Here is a 21,025-nt window from a genome sequence, read left to right as displayed (position 1 = left end):
GTGTCATTTACAGAGCCTCCTTTGGGATAAGAGGAGTTGTGAATAAGGCAAAATTCCCCCGGGGCTTTTTTGGATACGATCCCTAATGGTGAGAGATGCAGATTAGGAATAGGGGGACTGGCTGACTGACCGAACCCAAAGGGTGCTCATCAATGGTTCCTCTTCATCCTGGAGAAGAGTGACTAGTGGGGTGCCACAGGGTTCTGTCTTGGGCCCAGTCTTATTCAACATCTTTATCAACGACTTGGATGATGGACTCAAAGGCATCCTGATCAAATTTGCAGATGACACCAAACTGGGAGGGGTGGCTAACACCCCAGAGGACAGGATCACACTTCAAAACGACCTTGACAGATTAGAGAACTGGGCCAAAACAAACAAGATGAACTTTTTAAAAGGGAGAAATGTAAAGTATTGCACCTCATGTAAAAGTGGTGGCACCTCATAAAACCGAGTCAGGAAGTGCTGAACAATGTAGAGTGGTGAATGCTTCCCTCTGTGAGGGAGTCTTCCCAGACCCACTTAAAGAAGCGATTATTAAACCACTTCCTAAAAAACCATATTTGGCCATTATGGTCAATTATTGCCCGGCCCCAAATCTTCCATTCTTGGGCAAGGGTGGGGGGTCACTGAACAACTCCAAGCACGCCTGGAGGATGAAGACCGTTTGGATCCCTTCCAACTGGGATTCAGGCCCCATCATGGGACTGAAACCACCTTGTTTGCACTGGTAGATGATCTCTGGTGAACTAGGGACAGCAGCGAAAGCTGTTTCCTGGTTCTGCTGTATCTCTCAGCGGCTCTTCATACCATTGACCATGGTATATTTCTAAACCATCTAGGGGATGTTGAGAGCTGGGGGCAGTGTCATGTAGTGGTTCCACTCCATCCTGGGCTGTGTCCAGAAAGTGGTGTAGGGGGATGAGTGTTTGGACCCCTAGGAGCTCACTGGTGGGGTCCCTCAGGGATCCATCCTCTCCCCCGTGCTTTTCAACATCCATATGAAGCCACTGGGAGAAATCATCACAGAGTTTGGGCTGGGCGCTCACTAGTTTGTGGATGATCCCCAGCTCTACCTCTCCTTTAAATTGGAACCAGTAAAGGCAGTGAACATCCTGTGTGAGTGTCTAGAGGTGGTTGGAAGATGGGTGGCGGCTAATGCATTGAAACTGAATCCCAACAAGACAGAAGTATTGTTTCTGGGGGACAGGAGACCGGAAGGCGTGGGGAGACACCCTGGTTCTGAATGGAGTAATAGTATCCCTGAAGGACCAGGTGCGCAGCCTGGGAGTCATTTTGGACTCACAGCTGTCCATGAAGGCACAGGTCAGTTCTGTTTCCAGGGTGGCTGTCAACTAGATCCATCTGGTACGCTGCCTGCAGACTGTCTCACCAGAGTGGTACATGCCCTGGTTATCTCCTGCTTGGATTACTGCAATGCGCTCTACTTGGGGCCACCTTTGATGGTGACATGGAAACTACAACTAACCCAGAATGTGGCTGCTAGAGTGGTGACTGAGAGCAGCTACCAGGACCACATAACTCTTGTCCTGAAGGATCTACATTGGCTACCAGTCTGTTTCTGAGCACAATTCAAAGTGTTAGTGAGACCTTTAAAGCCCTAAATGACCTCGGCACTGTATACCTGAAGGAGCGTCTCCACCCCCATCATTCTGTCCAGACACTGAAGTCCAGCTCCGAGGGTCTTCCAGCAGTTCCCTCATTGCAAGAAGTGAGGTTACAGGGCACCAGGCAGAGGGCCTTCTCTGTAGGTTTAGCACACCTGAGTGTGAAGTTACAGGAAAATCTAGCTTTGGAATTCGGGAGGCTGGAGGAAGGGGGGAGAAGGGTGAAGCTTCTGTGAAGGCCAGTAGCAGGGGCAGGATTGTCACAGTGCTGTGGAATCATAGAATTGTAGAGCTGGAAGGGAACCCAAAGGTCATTCAGTCCAACCCCCTGCAATGCAGGAGTCTCAGCTAAAGCATCTGTGACAGATAGCCATCCAACCTCTGCTTACGGTGTTCACAACCTCCCGAGAGAGACCGCTCATCTATTGAAGAGCTCTTACTGTCAGAAAGTTCTTCCTGATTGGAAGATTGGAGTCCCCTTTCTTGTGACTTGAAGTAAGATCTGGACTCCCTCCATCTAAACTCAGGAGTCTTAAATTTATGACAGTCTCCACCACGTATCGATTCTCAAAGGAATACAGACCCTGGGTGAGTGCCTAGAAACTGCCCCCCCAACCCAAAATCTAGCTACCTCTTGGGTGTGGAACTTTGGTAACAATATGGGATTTGGAGAGGGAAGCCATTCTATGTTTGCTAAAGCAATCTGAATAATTCCCATTGCATTCATGATGGCAAGTGTGTTATGAATCACATCTGCAACCAAATATTTTATTTCCATGGTGCTGGAGGTCAAAGAACCACAATCCTTTGCTCTCGTACTACTTTATTTAACAGTGGATAGTCTCCCTTAAGCATTACAATTTCCATGGAAAGTTCAGCATGAGATCCAAGACAAGCTCTAGAAGAGAAGGGGTGTGGATGCATCTCAGCAAAACCACTGCAGAATTTTGTAATGGTTTGCTGTCACAATGCAAAGACACCACCCCAGATTTTCCCAAGGCACTAAGAAGCCTACAATTAATTGCATACAAGACGGGGTTAAAAATCATCTGTGCTTCTCCTTTGTGTACACAATGGTCAAGCAGCACTGCAACTGTACCAGTATTTCTAACATTGGGCATCGATAATTTCCTCCACGCTGCATCCCACTGTGCAACACTTCCTTGGCAGGTACATCTCTTGTCTTTTGAAGTATTTGACTTGTGGGAAACCTGATCTAACACGGCTGGCAATGCCTAGTAGATATTTTATCTTCTGCCGAGCATTCTCCTCAGTTGCATCCATAGAATTCTTGCGAGGGTTATTTGACTCAAATAAATGTCCCGGCGATGGCTCTGCATTGGGTCGGCGGTGGTCTTCAGCTAACTCTGAAAAGGAAAGACAAAACCATTATGCTTCTCATCTCATCTTCTGAAGCTATTGCATATAGGAAATGCAGTTAAACAGAAGACTTGGTTTCCATTGCCGTCATCCTATAGGGCCTTCTCAGACAGAAGTACGTCCTATTAAATGTATGCTAGGTAAAGGTAAAGGTACCCCTGCCCGTACGGGCCAGTCTTGACAGACTCTGGGGTTGTGTGCCCATCTCACTCTATAGGCCGGAGGCCAGCGCTGTCCGCAGACACTTCCAGGTCACATGGCCAGCGTGACAAAGCTGCATCTGGTGAGCCAGCGCAGCACACGGAACGCCGTTTACCTTCCCGCTGGTAAGCGGTCCCTATTTATCTACTTGCACCCGGGGGTGCTTTCGAACTGCTAGGTTGGCAGGCGCTGGGACCGAGCAGCGGGAGTGCACCCCGCCGCAGGGATTCGAACCGCCGACCTTTTGATCGGCAAGCCCTAGGCGCTGAGGCTTTTACCCACAGCGCCACCCGCGTCCCGTCAAAATGTATGCTAGTCACATGCTAAATATGCCCAGGATTGCAACCTCAGTTACTTTAAATAAAATTTATCTGACTTTGGTTTGCAAAAGTCCTTATAAATTCTGAATCCTCCGTGCATCTTAACTAAGAAAAGTATTGTTGACATATTGGAATGTTAGTTTTATTGGGTGCTGGGAATAGATTTTGGGGTGGTTTGTTTAAGTACTTTTTTATTTTTTTAAAAAAATTGTACTACTACTATTGATGAGAAACAAGTATTGATAACACTGCACAATATCATTCATTGCTTGGTCCTCTTCATTCGATTTTCTGGTTTGTACCAACAAATTGTATTTTTTTAGAAATAAAGATTAACAGTGGAATTAAAATAATTTGAAAACAATCCATTGCATGTTACAAAGTTTGGGCTCTCATCTCAGAGAACATTCATTGATTCTTCACAATATTTCTTTATCTCTACTTTTAACAGAGCACCTGACAATTTTCAGAACTAAATAAATTTAATGATTTATCTGCAAAGCCAATGTGCTCTTGTGTTTCTGTCCGCATGATATTTTCTGCCACTTGGATTCAAGCCATTTCCCTATCTGCTTCATTGCCCTCAGCTCTCTAGTAAATTAGCAGCAAGACTCTGTGCCCTGTGAGAAAGGGCATTTGCAAGTAATGGTGAAATAATTAATCAGTTCTCTATTCTATGGAGTAACTAGTTCTTTGAGAGAATGCCACCCATGCTAGCTGTAAACTCGCCAAAGACCCTTAAGAATCTATCGGATTCCATCAACCTTCAGGGAAAACCCACTTTAAATACCTGTGAAAAGCAAAAGCAGTTGTAAGCCTAAGTCCTACCAGGAAATGGTCTGACCATTACGAAAGAGTCTAGAAAGATTTCCATACTTCCATTTCAACAGAACTACAATACTGAAAGATGACTCTTAGTATTAACAAACGAGAAGCAAATGCACATTTCTTTTGCAAGAAAAAAAGGATAGTTGACAAAAGACCACTATTTTTTTTTTTTTTTAAATCACAGGCTACTACTGCTATGTCAGACTAGATATCCTTGATGAATTCTGAATGGAATAAAATCTTGTCGTAAAAAGCCTAAATCCAACGTCAACTGCAGCAGAAAAAAGAAACATTTTCTCTCCAAAAGCTGACCAGGGATCATTTCACTTGGGTTAAAAACAAAACAAAACATCCGTCTGCAGACTGTGCATTAAACCAAACTGCTTTCTAATCCATTTCTTTTCTTCCTGTACCCACTTATACAGATTTTAACTAAAAACTGGAACTTTGGCCCGAAATATGGAAAATCCCATGCGCTCCCTTGTAGAAGCCACCTTACTTCTCTTGAACAGGAATACAAAAGAGCAGCAAGCTACATGGTGAAGGACTGGCTGGTAGCTCAACTTTGGCTGAATCACTTACCAACACGTGGGGGACCGGAATACCGTAGATCGTCCAGCAGGGAGCTTGCGTGATCGTACATTTCACAGATATATTCAACTGCCTTGAAGTAATGGCGGGCACAATGTTTTCTTATGTGTTGGGGCAGCACTTCTATTGGCAGTGTAACTAACAGCAATAGCAAGAGGTGGTCCATGCTCATGTTGCCCATTTCCACTCAGCCACTGACTCTGCTCTCCCTCAATTTATCTTTGAGCTCCCAGGTGTCTCCAGTGGCGTAGCGTGGGGGGTGCAGGGGGGCCGGCCGCACCGGGCGCAACATCTGGGGGGGCGCGCTCGCCGCCTCCGGAGTCGCCGAAGAGCCTCGGGCGCAGGCTGTAGCAGAGCCCCATGTCTCGCGGAACCGATGAGCTGGCAGCGGCTCTCAGCGCTCGCCGCGGTCCCCGCGTGTCAGGGCCGTGGAGGGCGCGCCAGGCAGCCCCTCCTCACAGCCCCACGGCCGCCGCTGCTGCTGCAGCTGCTGGGCCATGTTGCATTTTCCTCGCCTCTCTGCCCTCCTCCTCCTCTGGGCAAGCGGCGTCGTTTGGGCGGCAGTGCCCACGGCAACTCGCCTCAGATCACCTGACACGGACCCCCCGCCGCCGCCGTGGCTACCTTACCGTAAATACCCCAGCCCAGGCAGCAGCAAGAAGAAGCTGGCAGCGGCGGCAGGTTAGGGGTTAGGGGGCGCAAATTACTTGCCTTGCCCCGGGTTAGGGGGCGCAAATTACTTGCCTTGCCCCGGGTGCTGACAACCCATGCTACGCCGCTGGGTGTCTCCGTCCTAGCCAGCAAACACTGAGCTCAGCCTCTACCTGCCCGCCCTTTAAATAAGGTGCAACACTTTGTGATCTGGAAAAAGAAGGCAAGGCCTTTGAGGGAAAGCGAAGATGTCCTGTACTTGTGCATTCTTGCATGTGGGGGCTGAAATAGTCTGAAAATCAAAGGCACCTGTTCCTGTACATTAAAATCTCCATGTTATCATAATGAGAAAGGAGTGAGGGAGAGGATCAGAAGGCACAAAGTAGACAGAAGCCAGAGTACATGGACATCATGTGAAGTTTGGGCAGGTGGAGGCGAAGGTGTGCATTTGTTGGGCAGGAAAACAGGAGCTCAAAGGGACACTGTTGGTGAGCAGAGTGAGTGGGACAGCAGCTGGTCATCGTGCAACCTGGCTGTGAGGCTGAGGCGGAGTCCTTCTCTATTTTTCAGATCATTTTTGCCCAGCTGCACATTTACCAGCTCTGGTAGCTGCCCTGAACCTTCCTGTTTGCTTAGTGACCAAAGCTGATCCCGGATCATTCCTTGATACGCAACCAGGTAAAGATGAACGGCATGTGAGCCCCGGTTTGACAACCTGGATTGTTATTGGCCTGGAAGACAATGATACTATGGCTACATATCCATGCGGATCTGGGATCAGAGCTCTTCTGAGAAAGAGAGGTTTGGGCTTGGCCATTCAGATGCTTTAAAACAGGGCCATCTCTACCCAGTGGTGCAAGTGGTGCACAGGCCCAGGGTGCTATGCTCTCGAGGGCGCCTGGTGGAGAGTCTGTGAGGAGAGTCTGGGGAGGGGAGAGTGGGGAGGTAAGCAAGGCGGAGCGGGGACTTGGTGCCTGCGCACCTCCAGCACCCGTCGGAGGCGCTAGTGTTGCGAATTCTTCGCAGTAGAATTCTTTAGTAGAAATGCTCAGAGTTCCAGGTTTTTCAGTGCAGTATATTTATTGTGAGCTATATATATACACAGGGATGTGGGTGGCGCTGTGGGTTAAACCACAGAGCCTAGGACTTGCCGTTCAGAAGGCCGGCGGTTCGAATCCCCGTGACGGGGTGAGCTCCCGTTGCTTGGTCCCTGCTCCTGCCAACCTAGCAGTTCAAAAGCACATCAAAGTGAAGTAGATAAATAGGTACCACTCTGGCGGGAAGGTAAACAGTGTTTCCATGCTCTGCTCTGGTTTGCCAGAAGCGCCTTTGTCATGCTGGCCACATGACCTGGAAGCTGTACGCCGGCTCCCTTGGCCAATAAAGCGAGATGAGCGGAGTCGGTCACAACTGGACCTAATGGTCAGGGGTCCCTTTACCTTTACAGATTCCACCCCGGTCACACCTGGAGGCTGACTTTGCGTGCCAATGTGCCTCCTTCTCCATTCCTTCAACTGCACGACGGCTGGGTGACATTATTTCAGTGTGTACCGTGCATGTGAGTGAGGACTTAGAGATCATGTGGATATCCCAAAATATTCTTCACAAGTTCATTCTTTCTTCCTTTGTAATTAAGAAGCTGAATGTTTATCGCTGTAGTATTTTGCACCTGAAAATGCAAATCCTGTCATTCTAGTTTGATGCTGTTCTATAAAATATGCAACCATATTAACTATATGAACATCCCTCCTCCTGTGTTTGTTCTAGCCACATCTGGAAATGGGCCTCTAAAGGCTTTCTTTAGTAGACTTGCAGCATTTATTGTCAAACAATTTTTCCTGCTTTACCAGATAAATTGGTTATCAAGGATAATTTAGTCCACAAATTAATAGCAGAGTCACTGATATTTTTAAACCTCCAAGACCCTGTCTTGTGGTCTGGTTTCCAGAGTCGTCTTCTCAGCAATTTACTAGAATTAACTTTAGAACTATCCTTCCTTCACTACTTCTACCAGGGTTAGTTTGGCAGCGATACTATGTATTATTTGGAGTGACACTTCCAAAAATGGTATTGAACACAGTTTCTGCTAAAATGGAGCAGTGCTTAATAAAACAAGAATCGTAAAATGCAAAATACGGTATTTTGACAGCATATAGAATTTGTACTACAGGCATCTGCGTTAGAACTAGTTTTGTATGTGCAATATATTATGGTTGCTTGTCCCGTAATATTTAAAAGACTCAAGTTGCCACCTGAGTCTGCAAAGACATACAGCTGTCTTGTTTGTAGGTGAATCCTTGCAGTCTTTTGCAAAACACAAACAAACAGCCATCTACACAGGCACATAAAAGTGGGACTCCTGTTTCCAAACACATTAACATGCCCGACATTTATTGATTTGGAAACAGAAGGCTAAGCTAACAGTTGGTTTAACCCAACAGGTCTAACTAATCTTATGCTGAAATATATTCAAGAGCTTTGATGTTGTTATGATTACAGTAGTTGCATTTAAGAAAGAGGCAGTGAAAACCCCTCAGCAAGTGTCTAGAGGCTTAATGAAGCAAACCAACTGAGATCTGATCCAAGCAAGACAGAGGTGCTCCCTGGTTGGTAGAAAACCAGGTCTCGGGTTCTGGAAAGAAAAGGGTGGCCTCAAAAAAATCAGGGGCAGTTTATGTGTTCTCGTGCACCTGTGATGAAGAGTCCTGGAGAGCTCCGGGGTACCTTATCTCTGGCCATAGCTAGGTATGCTGGCAGAAAAACCGCAAGCCGTGGTTTAGTAGATTGAAAGTTTTAAAGGGGAATTCTGATGTGGCCATCCCTGAGCCAATGAATTCCTGCATGGTTTTCTCTACGTATTTAAACGAGCCTCTTCACTTTTATGTGCAATGTGTAACCAGTATAGCTCATGCCCCAGGTAATCTAGGACAACTACATTTTATTGTATGTATTTAGCTTTGTGTTTATGGAACTTCGGCACATTGGGAACACATAGGACAATATATCCCTGGCTGAGTTATATCCATTAGCTTTCGATTTCACACAAGCACATTGTAGACTATATAACACTTTAATTAAAGGTTGGGTTTCTCTCTTCAGTGTGGCAAATGTGGCACACAAATCAGCATAATTTTAGAAGAATTGGAGTAGGAAAATGAACACATAACAAAATGCAAATACATTTAGTGCAAAACATAATTATAATGGCAATTCATGTGGTTTGTATTTTTTACAGGAAACCAGGACACCATCAATAATTTGGAGACAAAATAGATTACAAATCAGCAATCTTCTTTTTCGTACAAGCAGTATTCAATTAAAAAGCACTGCAAACAAGACTGAGTTTTGGGTGTTCCTGAAAAATTGGATGTGCAAATATAAAGGTATTCTTAACACAATCTACTAATCTCAGTTTTGGTACATCCCCAATTACAGCACAGTCCGGCCATCCCCACAGGGGTTGCACGCTTTATTCTAGGCTGTTTGACCAAAGGAAAGTTATATGAGCTGATGGAATTGGCAAACCCAGTTTCGCTTCTCCTTTCGTGGGCTGCATCTCCCAATTGACGGATGTATTCATTGTATTCACTGGAAGTAGGAACATATTCATTAAAATAATCATATAAATTTAAAAAGTCTTTCAGCGACGGCTTTCCAGCTTGTTGACTGATGCTTTGCAGTTGCTCCAGTTCAGGATCCAAGACAGACTGCAAGTTAACATTATCCAGTCCTTTGTCCGTGCTAGTTTGAAGAAACTCTGTTAAGGTAAAACAAAGGAAACTATCAAAAGGCCACCCATTGTAAAATGTCTACTGAGTTTCCTGGAAGAAATTTGTTAGTGATACTGTGGGTATTATTCATGCATTTACCTATACACATTTTACCCCACTGGTTCACCAAAATATTTCAGGAGCAGCTTGCAAGGATAAGTAGTGATATGCAAATTTTGCTAACTAAACTAGGGCTGCCATATTATGTTGAGATTTTTTTTTTTTTACCCAAAATTGTTGAGGTTTTTTCCTTTTGCAAAATCTCAAAAAATCATGAAATTTTTGACCTATTTTGAAGGAAAACCACTAAAACCAGACAATGCCGACTGTATGTTAGAGAAAACTCCCTGGAAAAGACCCTGATGTTGGGAAAGATGGAGGGCACAAGGAGAAGGGGACGACAGAGGACAAGATGGTTGGACGGTGTTCTCGAAGCTACGAACATGAGTTTGACCAAACTGTGGGAGGCAGTGGAAGACAGGAGTGCCTGGTGTGCTCTGGTCCATGGGGTCACGAAGAGTCGGACACGACTAAACAACTAACAACAACAACAACATGTCCAGATTTTCCCAGACATTTCAGCCCGGACACTGCTTCCGATGGCTGATTGCGGGCTATGTATGGGAAATTCTGGGTGTATGGCAACCCTCACTAAACAATACATCTTATTTTAACAAGTCCAAAATATACCAATAATTTATTATTCAACAATTGGGGTTTTTTTTTACCCGTAAACATTTCAAGTACAAAAAGAAATTGCTGAGCAAATTTTCTAAGTTCGCTGCTAGAATCTGGGACTCAAAATGTGATTCCTGTAAAGAGGTAGGGATCTGAAGAATAGAAATATATTGCAGGAAACAGGAAAGTATAATTATCCCAGTCAAAAGACACAACCACATCATTTTCTTATAGCTAAAGTATCTTCACCTTGAAATATTGAGCATGTAGTAAGGTTGTGATTTAGAGATAGGGCACTGATCCTTCCCCATTTTAGACCACTTATGATTTTTCACACCACGTTTCCGAAAACCTCACTGATTCTATAATACAGGCTGAGTTATTATTGCCATATTTAATTCAGTAGGTCTATTTACTAGGTAATCATGCAGAATATCCAACGTATTTTGCTTTTAAAAAAAGAACACCTGTTTGCCAAACATCACTATTGGAAATTCCCAATACATCATTTTAAAACTTGGAATTTATCTAAGAGATAGCTGTTGGATGCGGCTGAGTTTTGAACTCTAGGCCCCCCCCCCCCAATTTCTGCAACTCATTCATGCTTCAACTGAATTTTGATATGGCATTTCCGGTATATACAGCAGAAAAATGTACATTTGCAGATGTAACAGCTATATAAAATGAGATTGTGCCAGTATATGTGGTAGAATGTTTTTTATAAGTCCTCGATTTAGATGTTTGAGTTTCCAGTCTTTTCCTCAAAAGGATAGTTGAAATTTAAAGACACATGAATATTGGAAGTCCTAATTAAAATAGCTGTTATTACCTGCCTTGGTGCTCATCTTCAAACTGGGGCAAATCCCCATGCTAAGGTCTTTTTATTGATCAAACTGCTTCTGGTCTAAACCAAGTGTCTAAATCAAGATTTATAGCATATGCTGGGGCTTTATAGTAGAACTGCTATATACTTTCATTTACCACTTTATATTGTGTTAAAATAATCTGCAAGCACTCGCCTAAGACATTTCTTTATGAATTAACCAGTTGAGCATGTCAATCAGAGAAGCTGTGAGCAGCAGGCAGTCTTCTACTTGTTACCCACTCTCATCACAGGAAACAATAGATTATGTGTGGTGCAAACACACACACACACAGACAGACACACACAGAGACACACACACACACACTATTTGCAATTCAAACAAATTGGGGGTGGTGGTATGCAAATTCCACAAGTCTTAAGTCTCCTTGAAATCAAACGAAGAGAATGCACAAGCACCACTGAAATCAGCAAGACATTTGAAAGACTTAACTTTGGGCTGGATTATACATATTTCATTTGCCCCCACCCCCAATTTATTTTAAATGAGAAGTTGCTTTTGTATGTATTCATGCTTGCTAGTGTTTCAAAGACTAATCTGAGGTTAAACTAGAGCAAGGCACAATGGCAGCCTAAAACTGGATATCAGTTTTTTTGCATCTGCCTCCTTGAAGTTTATGGGGAAACTAACATGTCACTGCCTTATTCACAAGATCAGCTGAGCTGCCTACCACTCTGTGTTTCCAGTTTTTGCCATGATGCAGGGGCTTCAGGTGAGAATGATGCTCTCTAGATCCACTTTCAAACAAATACAACAGGGGCAATTTACAGTTTTGGGGAGCTAAAGCTTTAGCGACTCAGAAACAACGAGGTAAAGACGGTATACTGAGAGGGGCTGTGGAGCCTGCCCTGGGAAATGCCCTCTCACATAGCTGTCAACGTTTCCCGTTTTTTAAGGGAAATTCGAATAGGATTCCTCGCAAGAAAAGGGAAAAGTTGACAGCTATGCCCTCTCATCAGATGTCAAACAGAGAAACAACTGCACGACTTTTAGAAGGCAGCGAAGTTTTTGATGTTTGAGGTTTCATTGTGGTTTTTATACGGATATTTTCCTGGGGCATCCCAGTCAGATGGTCGGCACAGAAATAATAAAATTACCATCATTGCTTTTACAGTGGTACCTCAGGTTAAGTACTTAATTCCGGAGGTCCGTTCTTAACCTGAAACTGTTCTTAACCTGAAGCACCACTTTAGCTAATGGGGCCTCCTGCTGCCGCTGTGCCGCCGGAGCACGATTTCTGTTCTCATCCTGAAGCAAAGTTCTTAACCTGAGGTACTATTTCTGGGTTAGCGGAGTCTGTAACCTGAAGCGTATGTAACCCGAGGTACCACTGTATACTAAAGGGTAGGGAAAGCAAAGTGGTGGGGCGGTCTTGATGTTTCGATCTTTGGCGATGCGTTTTGTGTTGAGAAGCGGCCCTATGGATAGCTCGCGTCGAGCGGCAGCCTCCTCGTCTCAGGGTCGTGGGTTCGAGTCGCACTGCTGAGCAAAAGATTCCTGAAGTGCAGGAGCAGGGGGTCGGACTAGATGACCCTCGTGGGTGCTGTTCCACATCCAGCTCGGGAGAACGGACTTGGCAGTGCGTCTTTACGCACGAGTCTCCAAATGGTTCTCTCGAGCTCCATGGAGGGGGGACCTATCCCCAGACATGGGTCTACTCTGCAGGATCGCGACCTAAATCCTGCTTTAGAAGCGAGGATCTTGAAAGTCTGAGCGTGAGGCGGAGAGAGAAAACTCCCCCCCCCCTTCCCCGGGGATCTGTACTTTTCCTGGTCTTTCGAAGACGAGGTTGGATATTGGAGATGTTCGTTTGGCACCATGTCTCAGCGGGAAGAGCCACAGCGCTTCGTCTAATTTATTGTTATTATTTTTATTATTAACAATAATGACCGCCCACTATGGAAGACGAGACGCCCCCGACCCCCCGCGACCCCCGTTTCCCCCGACGGCGCCTCGCGAGCGTCTTACCAGCGCGCGCCCTGGCGGCGTCTAGTGGTGCCTGCTCCGTGGGTCTCTCGGCGACCCTCCTCCAGCGCGACCCTCCGCAGGTGAAGATGACGGCGCGGATGAACTCTCGTCCGCACAGCTTCACGGCGTACTCGCCGTCTTGGGGGGATGCCGAGGCTCCGGCCGCCGGGGAGCTCCGGAAGGTCAGCTCGGTCGTCAGCAGCAGCAAAACCGGCAGCAGCCCGCGGAGCCTCATGGCGAACGCGCGCCCTCGCCTGCCTTTGGCCGCCGCCTTGTCCCGCCCTTCCGTCGGCTCGGAGTCCTGCAAAGACGCGCCGTCGAGCGCGAAGGACTGGCGGCTGGAGCGCTGAGCCGCAACCTTCGCCGCGCGCGCTTTATAGAGCGAGAGGAGACCCTCCGCCTCTGACTCATCCACACGCACACGACTTTCCACACTTCTCATTTCCGTCCTCTGCTTCCTCGCCCACCTCCCTTTATTAATTTCCTAGAGAGAAGCCCCTGCCAGATGGCCACTGGGCTTTAGGAAGGGAACGTCTTATTTTTCTTTCTTTTTAAGGGTTCCCATATTTCAAAAACTGAACATCCGGACACGAAACAATTGGGGGGGGGGGAATAGATAACGGACAATCTAGTATTTCTGCTTCCAGCTAGCATAACCGTGGGGGCCGTGGAGCGTGCATGGCCATGGCACCGAAATTTGTGGGTGCCCTGTCCCTTCATGGGGAATTTTGTTGGTGCTCAGGCTCCCAGGTCCCAGGGGAGTTGGTACCTATGATACAGCTATCTCAGACCACAGCATCACTGAAAGCTGTAAGGTTTCCATCTTGTAGCCATGTTCCCCCCCCCCCCCTAATTCATCTCTTAGCTGATTGAAGAAATCATCTTCCACGTTGTCATCATTTCAATTGTATTCCCGCACATGTGCATCTTCATCTTCATCTAAACCAGCCCAGTCTTTGGCAAGGAACTCTTCAAACCTCTCCTCCTCCTCGAGCTCCAAGAATCATAGACTTGTAAAGTTGGGAAGGGACCACGAGGGTCATCTAGTCCAACCCCCTGCCATGCAGGAATCTTTTGCTCAAAATGAGATTTGAATCCACGGCCCTGATCTTAGGAGTGTCATAGTTTCATAGAAGAATAGAGGCCATTGGCAGATTACCTATCGAATTATCGTTCTTATGCAAAATCACATGCAGGATTTGAGAATGTGGAGAATGGGTTTGCGTGGCTTAGAAAATAAATGTAGGTGTGTTTTAATGCAGCCCTGAAGAGGGAATGGGGAAAAAAACATCAGGGAAGGAGGGAAGGGAAGTCAAGAAAATGTGGAACAAAAAAACCAAATGATATATATGATTGGAGTTATGTAATAATTTGGAAGATTTAATAGAATTCGTTATTTAAAAAAAGAGATTAAGGGCCTCATGTTCTACCAACTGAGCTGTCCCAGGGTGTATGTCAAGCATCACTCTTTTTTTTTTTTTTTTGAGCTACAATGAGAATCAGGCACTGACTCCTAGGAGCCGAGGTCCCTTTGCCCCCCCCCCCCCCAATAAAATATTTGAGGCAGCTGCCCCCCTGCAAAAAATGTTCATGGGTTCATTCAAATGGTGTTTGCGTTCCACATCTTGTGATCGATTTTGCAGGGCGGAGCTTACCTTCTCCCCCCACTCCCATATTTTATTCAAGTTGGCACCCCTGGCGAGAATCGTAGAAGGGACGCCGCGGGTCCCTTCAACTAAAACATCCAGGACAGCAGTGGCAGACTTTGGGCTCTCGAATTTCAGTGGTGCCCTGTGGAACGCTAAAATTTGGCAGCCCTCTCACTCAGTTCTTTGGTATTGTGGTAGCTCTACCCTAAAAACCACCTCTGATGACAGATGACCATCCAATCTTGGCTTAAAATCCTCCAAGGAGAGAGAGTCCACCACCTTCTGAGGGCGTCCGTTCCACAGTCGAATGGCAAGGTCAGAAAGTTCTTCCTGATGTTTAGTCGGAATTTTCTTTTCTTTTCTTTTAAACAATATTTTATTAAAGTTTTCTTGGTTTGCAAAGGTACGCGCAATGTCTCTTTTTTCAAGTTACATTTTCCATAGGTCAGTTTCATTTGTTGAACCATTAGGGTTACATTAGGAAGAAAAAAGGGGAGAAGAGGTGGGTGGGGGTCGGGAGGCGATATTTCTATTTTGCTTAATATATCTGTGGGTTTTTGTGTCAGCATTGTTTGTGTGGGTTCTCTTGGCTATTCGCTTGTGTTCCTTTGATGGTGAGAGAAATTGTGGTTGGCCTAGGGTGCGGTGGCTTGTTCGTGATTGGCTGTGCTGAACTTTGTTTTCGTGTGTGAGTGGGTGTTTTTGAATCAGGTTAGCCATATTGATTCGTATGCTGTTGGTGGATTATTGTCATTGTCTTGTTGGGCTGTGTATGTGATAAAGGGGAGCCATACCGGGGTGAAGGTGTCGTCTTCTGTTTGTCCCCGTGTCAGTTTCAGTTTATCGGTTAATTTTTCTAGTAGGGCTGTTTCCCATACTATTTGGTACCATTGGTCCATGCTTACTCCTGACAGGTCTCTCCAGTGTCTGGTTATGATGTTTCTGGCTGCTGAAAGTAGGTGGGTTATGAGTTCTTTGTAATGTGAGTGGGCATTATTGGAATATGTTTAGTAGAGCCAGTTCTGGGGTGATTTCTAATACTTGCTTAGTTATTTTACATATTTCTTGTATGGCTGTTGTCCAGAATAGTTGGATTTTGGGGCGGAGTCTCCTTTCTTGAAGCACGACTTCATGCCTATGGCGGGCTCTTGCAGAGGCAGCACAGAATCAGCCTTAAAGCACTCGCTTATTCCCAGTTGTTGTTGTTGTTGTTTAGTCGTTTAGTCGTGTCCGACTCTTCGTGACCGCATGGACCAGAGCACGCCAGGCACCTCTGTCCTCCACTACCTCCCGCAGTTTGGTCAAACTCATGCTGGTAACCTCGAAAACACTATCCAACCATCTCATCCTCTGTCGCCCCCTTCTCCTTGTGCCCTCCATCTTTCCCAGCACCAGTGTCTTCTCCAGGGAGTCTTCTCTTCTCATGAGGTGGCCAAAGTACTGGAGCCTCAGCTTCACGATCTGTCCTTCCAGCGAGCACTCAGGGCTGATTTCCTTAAGAATGGATGCGTTTGATCTTCTTGCAGTCCATGGGACTCTCAAGAGTCTCCTCCAGCACCATAATTCAAAAGCATCAATTCTACAGTCAAATTACCACAGTCAAAAACTGACAGATTTACATTCCTTCAGATGGAATGAAATGAGGCCACAACGGGGGGTTCTGCAGCACACCGTGGAAGTACCTAACATTTATAAAGTCCTCTGAACATTTTATAAAGTGCTTCACATTATTATTGGCTGTTTATTGGTTATTTATATAGACCTTGGCAGCCCAACTTTCCATACCAAGTGAGCCGCAAGTGTACTTCAACAGGGAACCTGCTTTTGCACAACAGGGGTGGGGGGAGTGAGCCCAAAATTTGACGCCCAGGCAGGATGCACCAAGTGTTGCTGAGGGGTGCCAGAAAAGGTCTTGAGGGCTACGCATTGCACCACCCTTGTATCCTGCTCTTCCAAAAAAAGCCTCCCAGAGTAGAAAACATAAAACAAGACCCTGCCTGCAGGTTTACAACCTAAAATACACAGCACAAAAGGAAAAAGGAACAGGGAGGGAAAATGAAAAAGGGCAACCTGGCACAAATTATTAAATGGCATAGGCACAGCTTGGGCAGGGGGCACCTGAGGGTGCTGGTCTTCCCGCAGAGCTGGTGGAGTGGCAGCTGCCAGGTGACGGCTGAGAGAGGGGACCTTTGATGAGGATCATCTTACTAGGTCAGTATTACTTCCATATTGTAGATAGGAGAGTGAAGTTGAGAAAGTGTCTTGCCTCATTCAGCAGAGTTCAGGACAAAAAAAATGTTTATAGCTCAAGTCTCAGCCAACAACAGTAACCGAGCTCTAAACCAGCAAAATAAAGTTATCTTTGTTTTCATATTCTGGCAGACACTGACGCCTTGTTTGTACAGATGTCAGGTCCATTTTTTCATTCTGTCTCCGGATTTGATCGTACAGAATGAACTGAGGGGAGCTGACCTTCATTCAGCATGTACCAGGCAAAAGGCTGGCTTTTGATAGCTGGCCCATCCATTGCTTGCTTTTCACTCAACAAAGTCCACTATATTCAATGGGACTTATTTCCAATTAGGGCTGGACTGGATTGCAACCCTATTGCACTCTTAAGTACAGTGGTACCTCGGGTTAAGAACTTAATTCGTTGTGGATGTCTGTTCTTAACCTGAAACTGTTCTTAACGTGAGGTACCACTTTAGCTAATGGGGCCTCCCGCTGCCGCCGCGCGATTTATGTTCTCATCCTGAAGCAAAGTTCTTAACCCGAGGTACTATTTCTGGGTTAGCGGAGTCTGTAACCTGAAGTGTCTGTAACCTGAAGCGTCTGTAACCCGAGGTACCACTGTAGAGTGATTTGTTTGCTTGTTTGCCTGTGACTGTAAACTGCCAACTGCCTTTTTTCACGATATTGAATGGGTCAAACAAAATGTTAGTAAGTGGGGGAAACATAAGTGAAATCACAGCAGAATGAACTGACTGTTTGAGATTACTATACATCCTATGCTTGAACATTACAGGTGTGATCCAGTTCACAGCATGTTATTTTAAAAAACCGCAAAAAACTTTAGTACAATTAATTTGAAAAATGTGAGGGGAACAATGCATAGCCATATGTACTCAGTTTTCATAACAAATCACAACTGCCGGTTTCCTAATAATCTTCCAATGTCTTCCTTTATACCAGATTCAGGTAGGTAGCCATGTTGGTCTGATGCTGTGTGTGTGTGTGTGTGTGTGTGTGTGTGTGTGTGTGTGTGTCCAGTAGCACCTTAGAGACCAACTAAGTTTGTTCTTGGTATGAGCTTTTGTGTGCATGCACACTTCTTCAGATACACTGAAACAGAAGTCACCAGACCCTTATATATAGTGGGAGGGTGGGGTGAGCTTTTTCTCAGAAGGGTAGTAGGAGATGGGTGATTGAGTCAATGACTAATCATCTGCATACTATCTCTTGCTTTTTCCTGTAGGACTAATTGCAGTCGTTTAACAGTCGTCAACAGGTTTACCATACCCATTGAGTCAAGCTTATACCAAGAACAAACTTAGTTGGTCTCTCAGGTGCTACTGTACAATTTTTTTATTTCTTTCATGCCAGCGATTTATCGTGGTGAAGCAGACTGCAAAACAGCTATGCAAAAGAGTAAGTCGTGGAAATATTTCTATTAACATTAACAGAAATACCAATATTTGAGCCATACAGTAAGAACGCGGCAGCTGCACAAACAGATAGACAAATGGTAGTCCACATTCTATGCAGGACGCCCATCTGAATCATGTCCATAGATGGACCAATACTATAGCAAAACGTCCTGCAATCTGGAGGCTACACTTCCGTTGATGCAACCTTGAAATGCATTAGTCTTTTTAGTAGCAGCATCACATCACAACTGCAGGAAAGAATTGGGGAGTGCTGCTCCATTGGTGTGCCAATGCTCCATAGGCACTACTGGTCAGATTAACCTAACCAGGGCTTTTTTTCAACCTGAACCAGGGCCGTCTTACCCATAGAGGCTAGTGGTACAGGGCACCAGGGCGCCAAGTTCTGGAGGGCGCCAGGGAAGAGGTGGAGGCTGGACACGGTGCCTCCCGGCCCTTGCCTGCCTCCGCCTCCACCATGCTGCTCCGAAGCAGCGCCACGCCGCACCCAGAGTCTCCGTCTGCCGTGGCCACCGTGGCACAAAGTGGCCAGCTGAGCCAGGAGGCGCCACATCCAGCCTCTGCCTCTTCCCTGCCGGAGGAGCCACCCTCCAGCTGCTGCCCGCCTCCTCCAGCCCCACCGGCAGTGCCATCCTCCCTAAAAAAAACTCTGGGAAATGGGGAGGGGCACTGGAGGGAGCTTTGCACCACAGTGCCGGACATGCTTAAGACGGCCCTGGCCTGAACTCACCAGAACTCAGTTCTGGCACCTCTCAGGTGGGCACCATTGCCATTATAAGAGAAGAAGGGAGGTGTTTGTGGTGAGTTCCGACACCTCTTGTTCTAGAATAATAGTACTGACCCAAGCTAATCTTTCTCGTAAAAGCACAGAGAACACAAAACAGCTTTGAGATGAGTACATTTTCCAAGGCTACAAGCAAGGCCAGGGCAGCGGATTTCTTCCGTCATCATCTCCTATCTGTTGACTGATTATCACTTCAGCCCTTTGTCTATCTACTCAGAAGTAAGTCCTGTTGAATTCAGTGACGCTTACTGCCCAGTAAGTGTGTTGGGATTGCAGCCTATGTTGCCGTTCCTGGGTCAAAGGATAATCAATCAACAGGAAAGTTTATCAAAGTTGTTTGTTTGTTTTTCATATTATTTCATGCTCATGTGAGGAACATGAGGCTTTGGCAGGTTCCCCCACCACAAAGGGAACCTATGCTTAAAGGTGATTATTTATTATCAAATTTATATCCTGTTTTTCCCCCAAGGTGCTCAGTGTGGCATACAAGGTTCTCCTCGTCTCACAGCAATACTATGCTGGGGGTTAGGCTGAGAGATGGCGATTGCCCCAAACTTTGTGGTTCAGTGGGGATTTGTACCCCTCCCCATTCCCACACACAGTCCCACTCCAAGTAAGAGACACTAACAACCATGCCAGACAATTTTGTCTACCTTGGATCCGCCATAACCAGAAACCTTTCCATCAATGCTGAGCTGGGTACAGAGCCGTCTTTCCTATTGGGCTTACTGGTGCGTTGTGCCAGGGCGCTGGCCTCTCAGGGGCACCCTAGCGAGTGGGGGAGCTGCGCAGCTTTGCCGGCGGCCTCCCCTTTCCCTGCATGCCAGTCAGCTGTGCCCCGTCAACCATATGGCTGGCAGGCATGCAGCTTCCTTCCCAAGCCTCTGTGGGAGGAGAGTGATCCCCACAGAGGCTTGGGGAAAGGTCAACAACTCTGGGAAACAGGGGGGGGGGGCAGAGGGATCTTTGAACCTGTCTTGGCAATGTCTTTGTTGGGTTGGTCATGATTACAGAATATAGCAGGATCCCAAAGGATGTGCTCAATGGGGAGCTGGCTCCAGGCACCAGGCCTGTTGGCAGACCAACTCCATGTTGCAAAGATGTCTGTAAACGTGACACAAAGGCTGGCAACATCAACCCTGACATGTGGGAACCCCTTGCAGACAATCGCAGTTCCTGCAGACAGGCAGACAGGTCGTGTATCCACAACAGTGACCGGAGGAGGAATGACCGCTGGGAGGAGCACACAGAGAAGAAATGCCCTGGTGCATCTGCAGCAGCACAACCAGATGCCTTCATCTGCCCCAGCTGCAACAAAACATGTCTCTCCCATATTGGTCTCTACGGTCATGGCAGGCACTGTAACTCTCCAACAGTTTGACTTTACCCCCCAAAGGTCTTCCGTTGTCTCTCGAGACAGATGGAGGCCCACAGACAGCACTTAACCACTGATTGTTGGTGATGGATATAGCAAATGTGCCCATTCACTGGCCTACACTAGCAAGTATGAAAGGACAGCAGATGGAATGCTACTAATATAGGGACCTAAAACATTGTGTTATGGGGACAGACCAGAGCTGGCCAGTACTGTATTTTTTGCACCAGACCACAAGACGCACCTAGTTCTTGGAGGAGGAAAACAAGAAAAAAAATATTCTGAATCCCAGAAGCCAGAACAGCAAGAAGGATCGCTGCGCAGCGAACCCTCTTGCTGTTCTGGCTTCTGGGATAGCTGCGCAGCCTGGATTCACTCCATAAGACGCACACACATTTCCCCTTATTTTTTAGGAGGGAAAAAGTGAGTCTTATAGAGCAAAAAATATGGTATATCTGGGACCCTATTTGGCTACTTGGTCACACCAGCCTAGAACGATCCTCCCCCCTTCCCGTTTCTTTTCTGGTTGGCATGAGCCAGCGGGGTTCTGGGATCCAGCAATCCATCAGCCACTCTGCCTTGCTGCTCCTCGCTAGGAGTTAGAATTGCTCTGCTAAGACTTTAAAAATGGTACCAAAATGACACAGCTATGG

The 21,025-nt window shown here is 46.3% G+C and overlaps 1 protein-coding gene across 1 annotated transcript; it reads right to left on the bottom strand.

Moving 5' to 3' along the window:
* Positions 1-8,650: 8,650 nt before the first annotated feature.
* LOC114587795 (relaxin-3) lies at positions 8,651-13,857 on the bottom strand. Its single transcript, XM_028712557.2, has 2 exons — positions 12,900-13,857; positions 8,651-9,356 (listed from the first exon to the last, which is right to left on the bottom strand). Exons 1-2 carry the CDS (start codon positions 13,339-13,341, stop codon positions 8,989-8,991), a joined length of 810 nt encoding a protein of 269 aa, XP_028568390.2. The 5' UTR covers positions 13,342-13,857; the 3' UTR covers positions 8,651-8,988.
* Between the last annotated feature and the right edge of the window lie 7,168 nt (positions 13,858-21,025).

Source organism: Podarcis muralis, chromosome 17, assembly GCF_964188315.1.
Source record: "Podarcis muralis chromosome 17, rPodMur119.hap1.1, whole genome shotgun sequence".
Lineage (NCBI taxonomy): Eukaryota > Metazoa > Chordata > Lepidosauria > Squamata > Lacertidae > Podarcis > Podarcis muralis.
Note: the sequence above shows the minus strand (reverse complement) of the source record. Positions and strands in the feature narration are given on the sequence as shown.

What these genes read in the sequence shown, in the direction of transcription:
- LOC114587795 (XM_028712557.2), bottom strand. Translation starts at nt 13,341, where the DNA reads ATGAGAAGTGTGGAAAGTCGTGTGCGTGTGGATGAGTCAGAGGCGGAG. An exon ending in CGCCGCCAGGGCGCGCGCTG is followed by an intron (nt 9,357 to 12,899) that starts GTAAGACGCTCG and finishes TTACCTTAACAG; the next exon opens with AGTTTCTTCAAACTAGCACG.